Raw genomic sequence first — 14,693 nt, 5'->3', positions numbered from 1 at the left:
TTGATAAAAATAGGTGATGCACCACCATTTTATTTTATTTTTTTTTAAACAAGTAAAATTAATCTCTTTAGGAAATAAGGTTTGGGTATTTTTTTTCTCTTTAAACAACGCATCATGAAAGACACAGACCTGAAAAAGGATAAACAATCATACACAAGGCATAAACTTTATACAGAGTAGTTCAGACATTTTATAAAGAGATTTGGAAAAGTATCTAAAATAGTATCTTTTAGTACAAAATTTCAATAATAAAATATTGCTTGTAATAAATAAGACATGAGTTCCAGTAATACTGTTCTCCTGTTAAAGCTCTCTTTGATGTAGCATGATCAAATCTGATCAAAATTCAATTTTTTATTTCTTCTCTGTATGAAATAGGCAGATTTACTTATGTATGGAATAGGCAGGTTCAGGTCATTCTTTGTTAGAAATGATTTTATTATCAACAAAACACAAAATTTGGTTCAAGGTTCATGCATCATTATGGGCAAAAACAAATCCAGAATGGGAATAAACCCCATTACAATAAGTTTAAATACCTACAGTATTGGCCTGTTTTCTTAAGACCAAAGTGGAATAAGACTGTATATGGATTAGGAATGCAAAGAGCAAGCTGCCTGAGTTTCCTCAAAAGCTTCTAAATATCTGTGCAGCTGTACTTAATGGTTATCAAAGCCACCAGGGAAAAGTCAGCCCTATCAGGGATATGAGTTGTATCCCCATCATATGGGGACATTTGATTTCATTCCTGCACGTCCCATCTGTAGACATGGCAATTTGGAGCAGTTCTTCAGCAGCTGCTCAATAGCAATATGACGGACATTCAGTTCTGAAGCCAGAGAGTCCTTTTCTTGGACTTGCTGTGTCAGCTCCTCAAACACATCTGCAAGAACATTGGTTATTCGGTTAATGCATTTAGTCACTGTACTTTCATTATACAGTTAAGAAGCAGATGCAAACATAAATATCTGTGCCTTTTTAACAATCAAGCGGGCTCACACACAAGAACATGATTCAGCTCCAGCACAGCTTAGTACATGCATTGTATACTGAAGAGAATCAACACTTATGTTCTAGGGGACCTGAGCCAAGGTGGACCAGTTTGTCACTTGAGATGAAGTTGAATCCAGTTAAAAAAAAAAATTAAAGAAAATACACATTATGTACAAGTTTGTGTCACTCAAGAAGGTTACATAATAAAAGCACTCAGATGTTTCTTGCTTCATGTGAAACAAGGTGTAAAGAGATTTTAGTTCAAAGCTTAGCCAACAGCACAGCCATCACTATTTTTTTCTTTTAAATAGAAGCTTCTTTATTACAAAGGAGTACAAAACCAGAACAAAGAACACTGAAAACTTCTCACCCTGGATTTGCTTGAGCAGTTTTTCATTGAGTTGCTTTAATTCTCCAGGAGTCATCTCATTCACTGTAACAATAAAATCAGTTATCACTCCTAAAAAAGTAACATCAAAATCTCTAAACAGATTGCAGCACTGTTCATTAATAAATTTTATAGAAATTAAGAAGTTCTTACACTGACATAGATTTTTATTCCGTAGGAAAGTCCTTTCCTCAAAGTCAAAAAGATGGAAACTCAAGCACTTAAATAGAAATGTCCACTATCAGGATTGTGTGTAGATTGCTTGCCCCCTTTTAACACTCCTTTGACAACAACTGACAGTCTTAACACGTTTTCCACACTCTTGAGGCCTGCAAGTATATCTGTTCAGCTGATGGCACGCAGCCAATACTGAAGAAATGATTTCATAGGGAATCACTCCTGGACAGAATTTTCAGCACCCAACTACATTTGTTGCCTAGAAAGTTCTGTGCTTTCAGCATACAGAAATAATGTCTCCATAATGCAGAAATATGTAATGTAGAAATAATGCTTCCACAGAGTAATTCAGTGACAAATCATGAAGAAAAACCGCAGCTGACACTAGGGAAGACCAACATATAAAAGGCTTACTTCTCATTTTCCTGTATTACATTCATAGTGGGAGCTAAAAGATCCTCTGCACCATTCATAAGCCCTCCTTAGATCTCAGTTTACAAGCATACTGCTCATGCTCAGAGAATCTGTCTATCAAAACTCAAAGGAAAGAATTCAGGAAGTATTCTACACAGAACTCAGTCAACAGCAGTTGTGAAATAGTGAAAAAACAGCCTGAGGGGAAAAAATAATTACACTGCAATCACACAGCTTTTGTTCAGCAATTTCTGAATGCAGGAACTTTGTGTGTTGTTAAACTTCATCCTGATGAGGCTTATTTTTACTTACCCCAAAGACTAGTTTAATTGCCTAAGCTTTCTCTCCCAACCTTTCTCACATCTTGCAGTTATGGGGCATTAACTTTATGTTGTTATCGCCAAATTAAAGAAGTTGGCAGCAGCTACAACAGCCAATTTGTTGTTACTTGAGACAGAAGGCCACTTCACAAAGAAACAGATCCACTTGCCTCCTGTGACAGCCAACTACAGTAGTACTCCCCTCAGGATTTTCTGTTCTATTGATAGCTTTCTCATCTTACTATCCTTGACAAGTTAAGATTTTCTTAAACTCCATGAAAACCCTGATCAGATTTAACATGGTAATCAATTGCTAAATAAATAAACAAATAGAAACACAAGTGATCTTTCCCTCTTTCTACAACCAGCCATAAGAAGTTATTTTCTAATTTATTGTTTTCATTAACATTTCATCAGCTGTAGCAAGTAGGTGGGTTCACATATTACCCTTGTGTGTATAACAGGACACATTAGTCCTGAGCAGTGGGTGTATCAGGACATATCAGTTATGTCAACTAATTTTCCCATAGAAAGCCTAACCAGATTTATCTGTGAACTTCAGATAAGCACAAAGCCTTCAAATGAGCATCTTTCAAGGCAGAAGAGCTAAATACTGCAAAAAAAGATGACATATTATAAAGCAAAAATGCCTTAAAAATGCATTATGTAGCCATAATGAATAGGGGAAAGAAAAATAAACATTACCATGCTTAAAAGAGCTTTATATTTCCGTGTCTTGAAATCAGAGATAAATTCCAAGTGACTAACTGCAGTTAAGTAACTTCATAAACCAGGTCAAGCTTTCATAATTCCTCTGTTAACTTCTGCCCTGATGTATTCAATCCCAATTCATGACTCCAGAGGACAGGTGGTCAAACAGCACAACACATCTGTCTTGATTTATGGCTTTAAGACTACTAATCTGTTACAAATGCAACATGAAACATCATACAGCAATTGGTTGTTCTTCATTATTTACAGGAAGATTTTAAACTTTTAATAACTAACAAAACTCATCCTTGCAAACAAGTCTAAAGAAGCTGATCCTCATTTTTTACAGCATCTACTTTTCTCACTCTTAATATTCTGAATTCTATGATTGCCTTTTTTCCATTATCTAAATTTTCCACTTAACATTTCACTAGCTTTTTCATTTTTCTCAAGGCTTTTGAAATTCAGAAGCATTTCCAATTACTTTCTGAAGACTTTTCTAGCTATCATCTTCTAAAATAACAGGAAAAATTACTTTTTGCTGCTTTATCACAAGAATCACCAAGCCTATTCCACAGTGTTTAACTGGACATGGTAGCATAAGGGCCTTCATACTTTCCTATGCTCAACAAGAAGAAAAAAATCCAGTCAAGTATAAACAGGGTCTGCTGCTATTGGGAATGTTCAATTCTATATGCTGCTTCACAAGGTTGCTCTGCTAATTTACCTCTAATTTTTTTCCGTTGTTTAGAATGGCTTTGTACAAAAGGTAACTCAAGACTCCTGACACATTGGCTTCAGGAGTTCTGAAAGAAACCATTATCAATTACTGGAGTTTAGTAATTGGTACAAGCAGAACTGACTGACAAAGATTCACTGCAATCAACTGTGACAGTAACCTTTTTGCATAAATTAAACATGCCCTGTACCACTTTGGAACATAACTAACAGAAGAGTTAGAAAACAAACACAAGACGATCAAAACCAACAAAGGAACACCCTCCCCCCCATATGTTCAGATATGCAGTCACCTTATTCACAGATCTTACAGTGACTCCAAACTGCTAAAAAGCTGTATTTCAGGTTGTGAATGTAATGCCCTGTGGGAACACTAAGCAATCAACAGATATTTCAGAGGATGCCCCTTGCTTGCTATGCTGCATTTAAATAGAAATACACTTACATTCTTCCCTGCTGTATCGAGGATGCCTTCTGCGAACACCAGTGAGTGAATCATTTTCAGCTTTTTCAGTTTTCTGGGCCTGGTTGCGATTAGACCACAAAACACTGCTGCAACAGAACGTAGCACCTGCTTCTTGTAACATACCGAGCCTGAAATCAGTGGGTTCTCTTTGTTCTAAAAGACTTTGCGAGCAGGTTGAGATGCTTCCAGAATCTCGATCTATCCATTTAGCAGAGTATCTAGGTACTGGAGAGTCAAACTGTGGGAGTAGTTTTCTCTCAGTCTGATGTCTAAAGTTAAAAAGCGGGTGTTGGGATGTTTTCGAGCTTTCACTATCAGAGTCTATATCCTTGTTTTGTGCATACTGTATGATCCAGTTAATTTTTTTGCTCAAGATACTTTTTACTTCTGCATATGGGCTTCTAGAGAGCTTAGATCGTGGGCAGTCCTGATTTGCAATTAAGTGAAATTTTTCAAAGCAGTCTCTGTGTCCCCTTAAAGATCTTGTATGTAGAAGATCTGACTTTGGTACTCCTGCAATGACACAACAACAAAAAAGAAAGTTCAATTACTGTACATTCAGATTTTTTTTCCCAAGTCTCCACTCATAAGTAACTAAGAAAATAAACTGTTAACTGATGCTTTCACACTAACTGAAGTAAACCAGGATATGTGATATTCTAAAATGATCTCAAATTCCACTCAGACTCAACTCCTTCACACACAAAGTATTCTGCACATAGTAATTCCCAGTGCAGGTCTTACAGATTAGCTCCACGTGCCACTCATGCAATAACAGAGGTGAAACAAACCGCCAACTCTGTATAAATATTTCCTAAAAGCTATATAGACATATAATCTGACCTAAATTATTCTAACTATGCATCTGACACTTCTTTGGAACAACACTGAAGAACATTCCAATAACAGACACTTGTGCCCTCAACTTCTACGTGGAATGTTTTGAGCCATCTGCTTGGATATTGCAGTATGCAGGTTTCTGTCATTCAAGTGGTCAAACATAATTTAAGACTTCAGTCATAGTATATTACTTTGCATTACTACAAGCCTGTAGCCGAGCTAGAGAAATGAGTCCTAATCCTGCCAACCCTCACCAACATTAAATTATCCTGAAATTAGTTTTGTGTAAGACATATTTTCTTTGATTGTCCTCTCTTAAAGACTCCTCAAATAGTCACATCAGGTAACCTACTCAAACATCAAAGGCATTAATAGTGATTAACATGTTAAAAAGGAATGTAATCTGTGAGGACTGACAGTAAATTAAGACAGATGGCATGAGAAATGACTATTTCATAAAGCAAATAGTGCTCCAGTACCAAATTACCTCCTGCAGCTTCAGCAGATACCTTTTTATTCAGATTCAAACCTACACAACAGATTCAAAACTTAAGTCTAGAACATTGAGCAGCTAGACTTTGATGTCAATCAAACACTCGGATGATTCCCAATATTAACAAATGAAAATCTGTAACACAAGTCCCTGATTACAGACAATCAGAAGCTGGCCTACAAACCACTGGCTGAAAATGCTCAGTGCTCACTGAAGTATAAATATTTAAAATTAACATATGAAAATATACTTTGATCTTTTAAACTAGGCAAGCCACCACCACTTCGCTCCTTAACACAAAAAAAAAGTTATAGAAGTGATGCAAATAGAGAAAAATCAATGAAATGTAGAAAGATGTGATAAGTGACTTAAAAGAGAAGTTAGTGGAAAGCTACTCATTAGAATAACTCTCAATTATATTCAACACCATCTTAAATTCTTACTGTAAACTAAGCCCACCCCATCCCAAAACAATTACCAAATGATAACTTGTGTTAAGTTTGTGTGAATGTACATGCATTTATGGGGCTAAATGACAAGACTGAAAAATGAAAGATGACAAAGGTAGAACATACTTTGTGTTCAACAGCAGCAAATAAAGACGAAGTCATGAAAACAGACACTCCTGCTGTCCAAGATCTAAGTATTAAAACAAACCTTAACCAGAGGCAGCTTTTAAGAAAGAAGTTCTCCTGCAAACTACAAAGATAGATGTCTTCTTCATGGATATTAAGCCAAGATCCTTATCCAGCACCTCAAAAACAGCTTTCAGTCTCTTCCAGCAAATAAACATCCACTATCTTAAGGTCTATGTGGTCTGTAATGGCTATTTCCCCCTCGCTGTCTCTACAAAGACAAAACAAAAACAAAACCTCAAAAATAAGCACAAACCACACATTTCTAGTGAAAAAAAGGAAAACCAAGACATTTGATTTCATGGCTTACTAACATGATTCAACTATGAGAAGTCTTCACTCACCGAACACGATGTAAACTTTGAAATCTTCAAGCCACAAAGAAACAACACTGTCAAAGTTGTATCTTTGCAAAATTTCCAACTCTACAAAAACTAAGACTAATCTTTTTCAATGCTATTTTTTTTACCTTTTTTTTTTTTCTTTTAAATTTCTTCCCCTTTTAAAGATTAGAGAAAACTTCAACAGACTGGCAGGAAAAAAAGAAAGTTTCTTTCTAGGCCTGACCTTTGCCAGAGGATATAAGACTACACGAAGTAGAAAAAGCAGAAGTATCAGTCATACAGTGGAGGAGAAAAATGCAGGATGGATTTAAAAAGGCTTATCTGATTTCATGTCTTAGTCATAAGCTTAAAGTAATTGAACATTTTTTCCCTACTGATACTGTTTTGTTTCAGAAGAGTTCTGAGTATTGTTAACTTTCCCACTGCAGAGCCATGCTGCTCAAAGAAATAAATCTATTTGATCAGAACTCGGTAATAACCAATAATTAGCAATAACGTTGCTAATTTCAGGGGCACCTATTACAGAAGCAAAAAAGCTTACCTAAAAAACATTGTTATTTATCAGCCACAGGATATTAGCTACAATGTCACTATTTCTGAAGAATGAACAAATTATATTAATGAACAAATTATATTAATAGAAAAAAAAAGTCTGCAGGAATAGAACTCCCACCCTGAACCAAAATTTATAACCAATCTCCTCTCTTGACACACTGGAATAACAAAATAGGTCTCCCCAGATACTCTTCAAAGCCATAAAACCAGTAAACCATTTTTGAATGATTTCTTTTCTTTAAAAGATGCCTTCAGACCAGCAGAATTGCTTCAGCTTTCACATACTGACTTAGAGAAGAAGTTACTTTATTCAATGCAAAGTAAGACCTCATTACCTTGCATCAAGCAATACCATACTCTGAATGTATAGCTACTGTCTATCAGTTAGTTTCATGGATTTGTGCATCATGTCAGTTCCGACAGTATTCAGTATTCCTGTTCACTAAAATTCATCTCAAAACTTTTTAGTTTTTGGCTGCTCTTTCAGGTCAGCAAACAGAACCATCAATGGTTTCATTTGTTTGTTTCTGCTGTATCTGTAGGGATGTGTACATTCAGCCTTTTGTCTTACCTTCCAAGAATAGGATTGGAGACTATGTTCATGTATGTTCCGTCAATCAGACTTATTTTATCAGAGAAAGTAAAAAAATGCTGTAAAAACCCAACAAATCCAGAGCAGGAAAGTTTTACCTGAGGCCAGAGCATGCACTTCAAGACTATATCTAAGTAATTTAAGACAGATGCCATCAGGAGACAAGATAATGCAATAGGCTACTATTCAAGTGAACAAGATTCAGAGGAAGATACCAAACCTCAAGACAAATACTAAAAGAATGTGTTTACCATCAATTTCTGACTCCGATAACCTATGAAATATGAACAGTACATATCATGTTTCTCAGCAATACCTTCTGTCTGCTTAGCACTTCAGAGAACTTATTTAAGAGATCAGCGTTTAGGACAAAAATTGAGTCTGATTTGTAAGCTAAGGAAGAAAGAAACTCTTCCTCCATGCCCGTATAATTCTTTACACTGTGTTGTAATCCACTCCTGCAAAATAATTTTGTAAACGAATTTGTAATTATACAAAACATGAAATAGCAAATATTTTTCTAACTTCCAGTTATTCCTAAGAGCAAATGACCAGAGGAGTGAGAGAACATTTACAGCTAAACTAGGTGTGCTATTAATAAATGCTATCAATTCTAAGTTACTTGCACTAGAAAATAAATCAGTTTGCATCAAATTAAAGTTTTCCTTTGAAGGGACAATGTCTACAAAGACTTTAATTTTGTCCTTGCAACTGACGCATCTAAAACAACTATGTGAACAACTAAGTGCAACTCTTCTTCAGGGTAAGATATAGAATGAAACTGAAGTGTTTGCTCACATTTATAAATGAGGCTAGCTAGAACAACTATTTTATTTGGAGATAACAATAATAAGCAAGTTCAAGGCTTGGGAGGAGTGGCTGGAAAGCTGCTTGATGGAAAAGGACCTTTGTGTACTTTATATATAAGCCAGCAGTGTGCCCAGGTGGCCAAGAACATCCTGGTTTGTATCAGGAGCAGTGTGGTGAGCAGGACTAGGGAAGTAATCCTGCCCCTGTACTCAGCAATGGTGAGGCTTCACCTCGAGTACTGTGTTCAGATTTGGGCACCTCAATACAGAGAGGACACTGAGGTGCTGAAGCAGGACCAAAGAAGGGCAACAAGGCTTGTGAAGGACTTGGAGAATATGCCCTATGAGGAGAGACTGAATGAACTGGGGCTGTTTAGTCTGGGGAAAAGGAGGCTGAGGGGAGACCTTATTGCTTTCTTCCAATATCTGAAAGGTGCATACAGTGAGAGTGGGGTTCTCTCCTCAGCTGTCCTCCTTGCCAGCATACAGCACTACTCTTAAAAGAAGCAGCCTCTAAACAACTGCATCACCATTCAAAACACTACGATCAGACAAGCTCAATTTTGATTTGCCTCATGTGCAGGGCTACGGACCTGCAGCACAAAAGGAAATGCTTTGAGACATTACATGTTCAAGTCTATCCACTAGTCAGATCATTCAGACTAAAAGAAGAGGATTCTTACCCCAAGACCTCTTCAAAACACATTAAATGAAACCAGCCCATGACTACCTATGACAGCATGTCACCCTCACATCTAAATGACTAGGGGTGGAGGAAAAGTGCTGTACTGGCCTGACAAGATTTAAAGCCAAATGCTTCTTTCTAGGTGCATCCATGCAATCTCACTGCAGTGAGAAGTCTTCTGATTTACTAGATTTGCTGGAAGGAAAAATGCCTTAATGAAAAATTCATTAACTTCCATAACAAACAAATGGTAGATATCGTGCCTGCAAATTAAAATTCTCTCTCATTTGATGAAGCTAGTGCATTGCATACACCAGGTGGGGAAACAAAACCTCCCACAACATTTCTATCAGTTTGCTTATATTTTACAGTATAGCAAACATATCCCATACAAGAAAGAACATAGATCCAATTGAGTCTTACAACAAATTTTCATAATTCATGCTCTCTAGAGAAGATTTTACTACTGTACTAGATAACTAATGAATCCTGATGAAAACTTCATTGCAGAAACTACCATGTTATTTTAACATAATGCCTCATGTTTCCTAAGAAAAGACTAGTCAACTCACTAGAAGAGAACAGAAGCCACGAGACAGCATTTCTGTATTCAGGATAACATTAACCATTCAAATTACTTGCTTGAATGTACAAACTTCCCTAACTTAAAGACTTCAAAAATACAGCTTCAGAGCTAGCCACATGGCTCAACTTACTCAGCAGTACTTATATGACACTTAAAGGATTAAAAACACCATCTCCAACTGTGTTTGGACTTGAATTCATAGATAAGAGGTCTACTGGATGCTGCAGCTAGTTCTACAAGTCCATTCAAGTTTGCAGAAATGAGTCATACCCCTGGCCTGCAAGCACTAACTTAATACAAGATTTCATCTGCCCAAAGGACAATGATGAAAGTTCTCCACTTTTGTTGCCTGAATAATACATTTTAGTTCCTGTTATTTTATTAACATTGAGGGGAAAAAAAAGGGATGTGTAATATTTTGAAACAGAATGAAAGTAGAACAGTTTCCAATCTTTTCAGCTATACATAACGATCTGTTTTATTTCAAGTGAGATATTCTGTGAAGAACAGAAGGAAAGGAAGTGAAACTTTTAAGAACAAAACTCTGTTTTTCAAAGACAAATACAAAGAACACAGAATAAGGATATTATACAAGATCTTAATAGACCTTAGCAGAAAAAAACAACAAAAAACAAACAAACAACAAAACAAAACAAAACGTTAGTCTATAGCACCTCTGCCTCAACCTTGAGACTAGGATACACCAAATCTTATGCTGAAATTGCCTGAAATATTGAGTCTATCTGCACTTTAAAGGATCATAGAAACGTTACTATGCTTAACATTAATCAGTGTAATTACTGGCTTATCTTTTCCCCTACACTCTCTTTCACATCAGGAGGCCTGCAATACAGATGTAAGTTTTAACTCCCAGCATTTACCATTCAGTTGCTCCTCAACCCTAAACAGAAATGGAGGCAAGTTCTCAATTAAGAGCACCAGACAAACAAATCAGTAAATAAAAAATCAGCTCTATCACATTATCCCACCTACTACACACTCTTGAATTTCAGTAAACTAACATACTTTAAAACAATTCTGCCTTAAGACATGCCAGCGTGAAAACAGGGTAAGATAAACATGTCATCTATGACATAATATAAACTGAACTGTGATTATTACAAGCTTTGAAACTGTAAATGAAAAGGGTCTTGAAAAAAACAAAACAAAACTAGCCTCCAACTAACATACACCATCTTATTTCCTGACTTACGCAATTGTTACGCATGAATTTAAAACATTTCCTGTTTCAATCGCAGATTACTAACATTGCACCTCCTCAAAACCAAGACAGACAACAATCTCTGATGTCCATTTTGCCCACATAGTAGGCATACAAAAGGGCAGCATCAAATCTCAGCAGACCAGAAACACCTATGTATTCTAAAATCTATTATGAACTTTAAAACTGCTATATAGAGCCAGTTTCATTTCCCAAAATGTGGTATTATGGCTTTGCATTTCATATTTAAGTACTTTGTGTATCTTAAAGCTTAAGAATCACACTAACAACCTAGCATCCTAAGTCACCCGGTAATGATCCTTAAGACAAAAGCTGGTTTGGAAATAAACAAAGTATTTAAATGTAGCTCAGCCCACTCAGATTCCCTGGGAACGTCTACTCAAACCAGATGAGCAGACAGCAAAAGCATGACGGACAAAAACGCTGTCCTTTTGTCCACCCTCATTTAGACTAAAGAACAGCAAAACTAAAAGAACACTGCTAACCTCTCCTCCACATTAATCTCTCCCTGTTCCTCATGAAAAGTCAACCAACATAGCAGGAGAAAGTTTAAACCCGCACCTTAGCTTTTTGTTTATTCTGTATGCCTGTTTGCCCTTTTCTCCTTGTTTTGTGGAAGGGAACTTTTTTGGTAGCAAAACTTTCAGAGAAATGGACCCTATTATCCACACACACCATTCCTGAATAAATTCAGTGACAGACACCACACCTGAACTCCAAGCTGCACTCAAACCAGTCGTTTCTATGAATTAAAGAACACACTGAGAAACATCAGATCTTAGGCTTTTTTTTCTTCCATTTAAGAATTAAAAAATCTAGCATTCAATTCAATTGAGACAATGTTTCTGACAGAAAACAAAAGGTTTTATGACAGCATAGGTAACTTTTCTAGCTAAGGCAGACAAAGCTTTCTCCAAAACAGTGTTTTATTTAAAATGACTCGAAAAAGAACCTGAATATTTTTTCCCCATCACATATCATTATCAATCTATTATCCAAACAAAGTAATATAAAAACAAACATCAGGCAGCTGAAGGCTGAGACCCATAACAATACTGAGCCAGGAAGGTACGTGTTGAGTCAAAGACTTGGGGTGTTCCCAGTTTTGTTTCTAATTATTCATCCTACTTACCTGTGATGATCAAGAACATTACCATCTACACAAACTTTTATAGCTGCTGAACTCACAGATGAGAAGACAGAATTACCAATGCTCATCTATAACGTGCAGCTGTGACTTTTGTACAGTAGTTATTTATTTATTTATTTATTTATTTACAATTTACTGTGCAACGAGATCTGTTTATGTACCTTTGAGAAAGTCCTCTTTGGGGAGCTTAAATTTTAGGCTAGGTCATTTTCACGTGCCTGCACTTACAACTGACAGCTTTGAGGAAACTGATGCTGGCAGGAACAAAATCAGTGAGAAAATTCTGTTTCCATTAAAGCATTAGAATACTACACTATTTTAAACGAGGAAACTGGGAAAATCGCTTCCAGAACTCCATACATGAAAGTTTCCATGGGCTGCTGCCAATAGTGGAATACTTAAGCATCCAGCAAAATGCTTAGTTGTGACTATATCGTGGAGGGAGAAGTGTGTGCACATCAACACTAAAATGGAGCAGTCCTTAAGTGCTACCCTAACTGCTGCATGAATATCTAACCGCTGACACTAATTCACTTAAAACTATAACTGAAAAAAAAAACCAAAAAAAAAACCTTCTGCATGTGTTTTAACTGCTAGGATTTTGTAAATACGATTTTAAAAGTAAAAAATCTATCAGCAAAAATAACCCATGCTTGTATTTGTGGGATAGTACATTTACAGAGTTTATACAACTTCTGAATTGATTCCGTGCAACAAGTAGTTAAGTGAAATCTGTTAAAATATAAGTTGCAAGCTGATAAGAAAATATCCAGTATAATACCCTGAGTTAGGGAATTAAATGGATAACTCACTATCTAGGGCTGTCAAAAGATTGCTATTTAATATATTTATAAATCATAGTCTTTGTCACTGGAAAATACAGGAGATGAATGCAACAGATATGCCAGAAGTAGGAGGAATATGGTATAGAATATGGTAAAGAATCAGCTTATACATTGGGTCAGCTAAAAATTCTTACAGAGACACTTTAAGAAGTCATTTACACAGCCAGTGCTGCCCTTAAATCTCTGCTCCCGGTAAAATGGGGCACAGAAGACAGAATATCCGAAAATTTGGTATTTTTTTTATGCTGCAATAATCAAGATATTAACTCCCATCAGAGTTGTGTAAAAAGTTTCAGCGTACTCACATATATCGAACTGAACCTTTCTGTCACCAAAAAACAGGAACACTCCCCTAACAGCTTCAAAGACTTCACAGTCAATTGCCCTTAGCAGTTCAGATTACTCTACATGGTCACATGCCTGTGGCATTGGCAAATAGCACTTTCTGTAAACGGAATATCCGAAAATCAAAGAATAGTGCTCGTGCTTAAGGAAAAAACAAACAAACAAACAAAAACCATAAAAGTTTACTTGATTTTAAAATGGAAAGTCTCATCTATCAAAATAAATTCATTTGATAAACAAAGTTTAACGTTCTAAAACTATACAGAAAAAATGATTTATGGAAGAAGTATCATTCTGGAGGCCTGAAACAATCTTCCAAGGCCAAAGCCCCTACTGTGCAGTTAGTAAACTGTAGGGAGTTTACTTTAACAGTAGGCTGGAACAGATGATCCCCAGAGGTCCCATCCAACCCCTACGGTTCTGTTATCAGTGTGAAACTTTCAGGTGCTGTGATGATGAATATGATTTTATCACGCTGCACTTCTGATCTCATGAAAGCACACAGTAAACCTCTGATGATTTCTGTCAAGCTCTGACCCGCTTCCTAGAAAAATCACACTACGGGATTTGCAGCTGAACTAAGTTCTGTGTGTAATCCCTCTATCACTGAGGGAAGCGAGGTGCTTTCCCACCTGATCTGAATCGGGAGCTGTGCGGAAGCTCCTGAAACCCGATCACACATTTGCAAGCGTTATTTTAGAAAGCCTCAAAAAGCCACTCTTTCCAGGAAGGAACTTAATTTGGTCAGCGAGCAAACTTTTAACGCACAACTTTCCAAAGCTCTGCGTGAGCTTCTAAGCAAGCTCACAGGCCGTCCCACCAGCTCCAGCTGCCAAACAGGAGCCCTTTTAACACCGTACCTTCGATGTTCATCTCGAAGCAGATGTGGCAGAACGAGAGCGTCTCCTTCTCGGTGCCCAGCTTGCAGACGCTGCACACGTTGTCATCGTCCAGGTCGATGTTGACGAACTGCTCCTCGTTCATCGTGCCCTGAGGGAGGGGAGAAGCCGCGGGGCTGTTAACACGACCCGCAGCCCTCCGTCCTACAACACTATCCCGTCCCCCCGCGCACTCCTCGCCGCGCCGGCCACGCTCCACTATTGTTCTCCGCAGAGCGCAGCCGGAGCTCGGCGCCAGCACCGCCCTCCGCTTCCGGCAGAGACCACGGCACCGGCGGGACGGGGGGGACCGAGCCGGGCGGGGCGGGCTCGGCGCCAGCACCGCCCCAGGGCTGTGCCGGCGGGGCGAACCAGCGGCCGCTACGATCCGTGAGGGCTCCGTGCCTCCCCCTCTTCGGCCCTGCTTGGGCTCTCCCTGAGCCTGGGCTGCGGTGCCTCCCCCGCGGTGGCTGAGAGCAAGGCTGG

General features: G+C 37.8%; 1 protein-coding gene across 1 annotated transcript; it reads right to left on the bottom strand.

Annotated features, from left to right (window-relative positions):
* Positions 1 to 376: 376 nt before the first annotated feature.
* Positions 377 to 14,348, bottom strand: CUNH21orf91 (chromosome unknown C21orf91 homolog). The gene is made up of 4 exons (XM_065741840.1): positions 14,190 to 14,348; positions 4,187 to 4,720; positions 1,364 to 1,426; positions 377 to 883 (listed from the first exon to the last, which is right to left on the bottom strand). Exons 1-4 carry the CDS (start codon positions 14,311 to 14,313, stop codon positions 723 to 725), a joined length of 882 nt encoding a protein of 293 aa, XP_065597912.1. The 5' UTR covers positions 14,314 to 14,348; the 3' UTR covers positions 377 to 722.
* Between the last annotated feature and the right edge of the window lie 345 nt (positions 14,349 to 14,693).

Source organism: Cyrtonyx montezumae, unplaced genomic scaffold, assembly GCF_038088225.1.
Source record: "Cyrtonyx montezumae isolate F1298 unplaced genomic scaffold, pur_monq_1.0 scaffold_3, whole genome shotgun sequence".
Classification (NCBI taxonomy): Eukaryota; Metazoa; Chordata; class Aves; order Galliformes; family Odontophoridae; genus Cyrtonyx; species Cyrtonyx montezumae.
This window is presented reverse-complemented; position numbering and strand designations above follow the sequence as displayed.

Coding starts and splice junctions, on each gene's coding strand:
- CUNH21orf91 (XM_065741840.1), bottom strand. CDS start 14,313: ATGAACGAGGAGCAGTTCGTCAACATCGACCTGGACGATGACAACGTG. Junction 4,721..14,189: donor CTTCGAGATGAACATCGAAG/GTACGGTGTTAA, acceptor GTGTCATTGCAG/GAGTACCAAAGTCAGATCTT. Junction 1,427..4,186: donor TCGATACAGCAGGGAAGAAT/GTAAGTGTATTT, acceptor TTATTGTTACAG/TGAATGAGATGACTCCTGGA.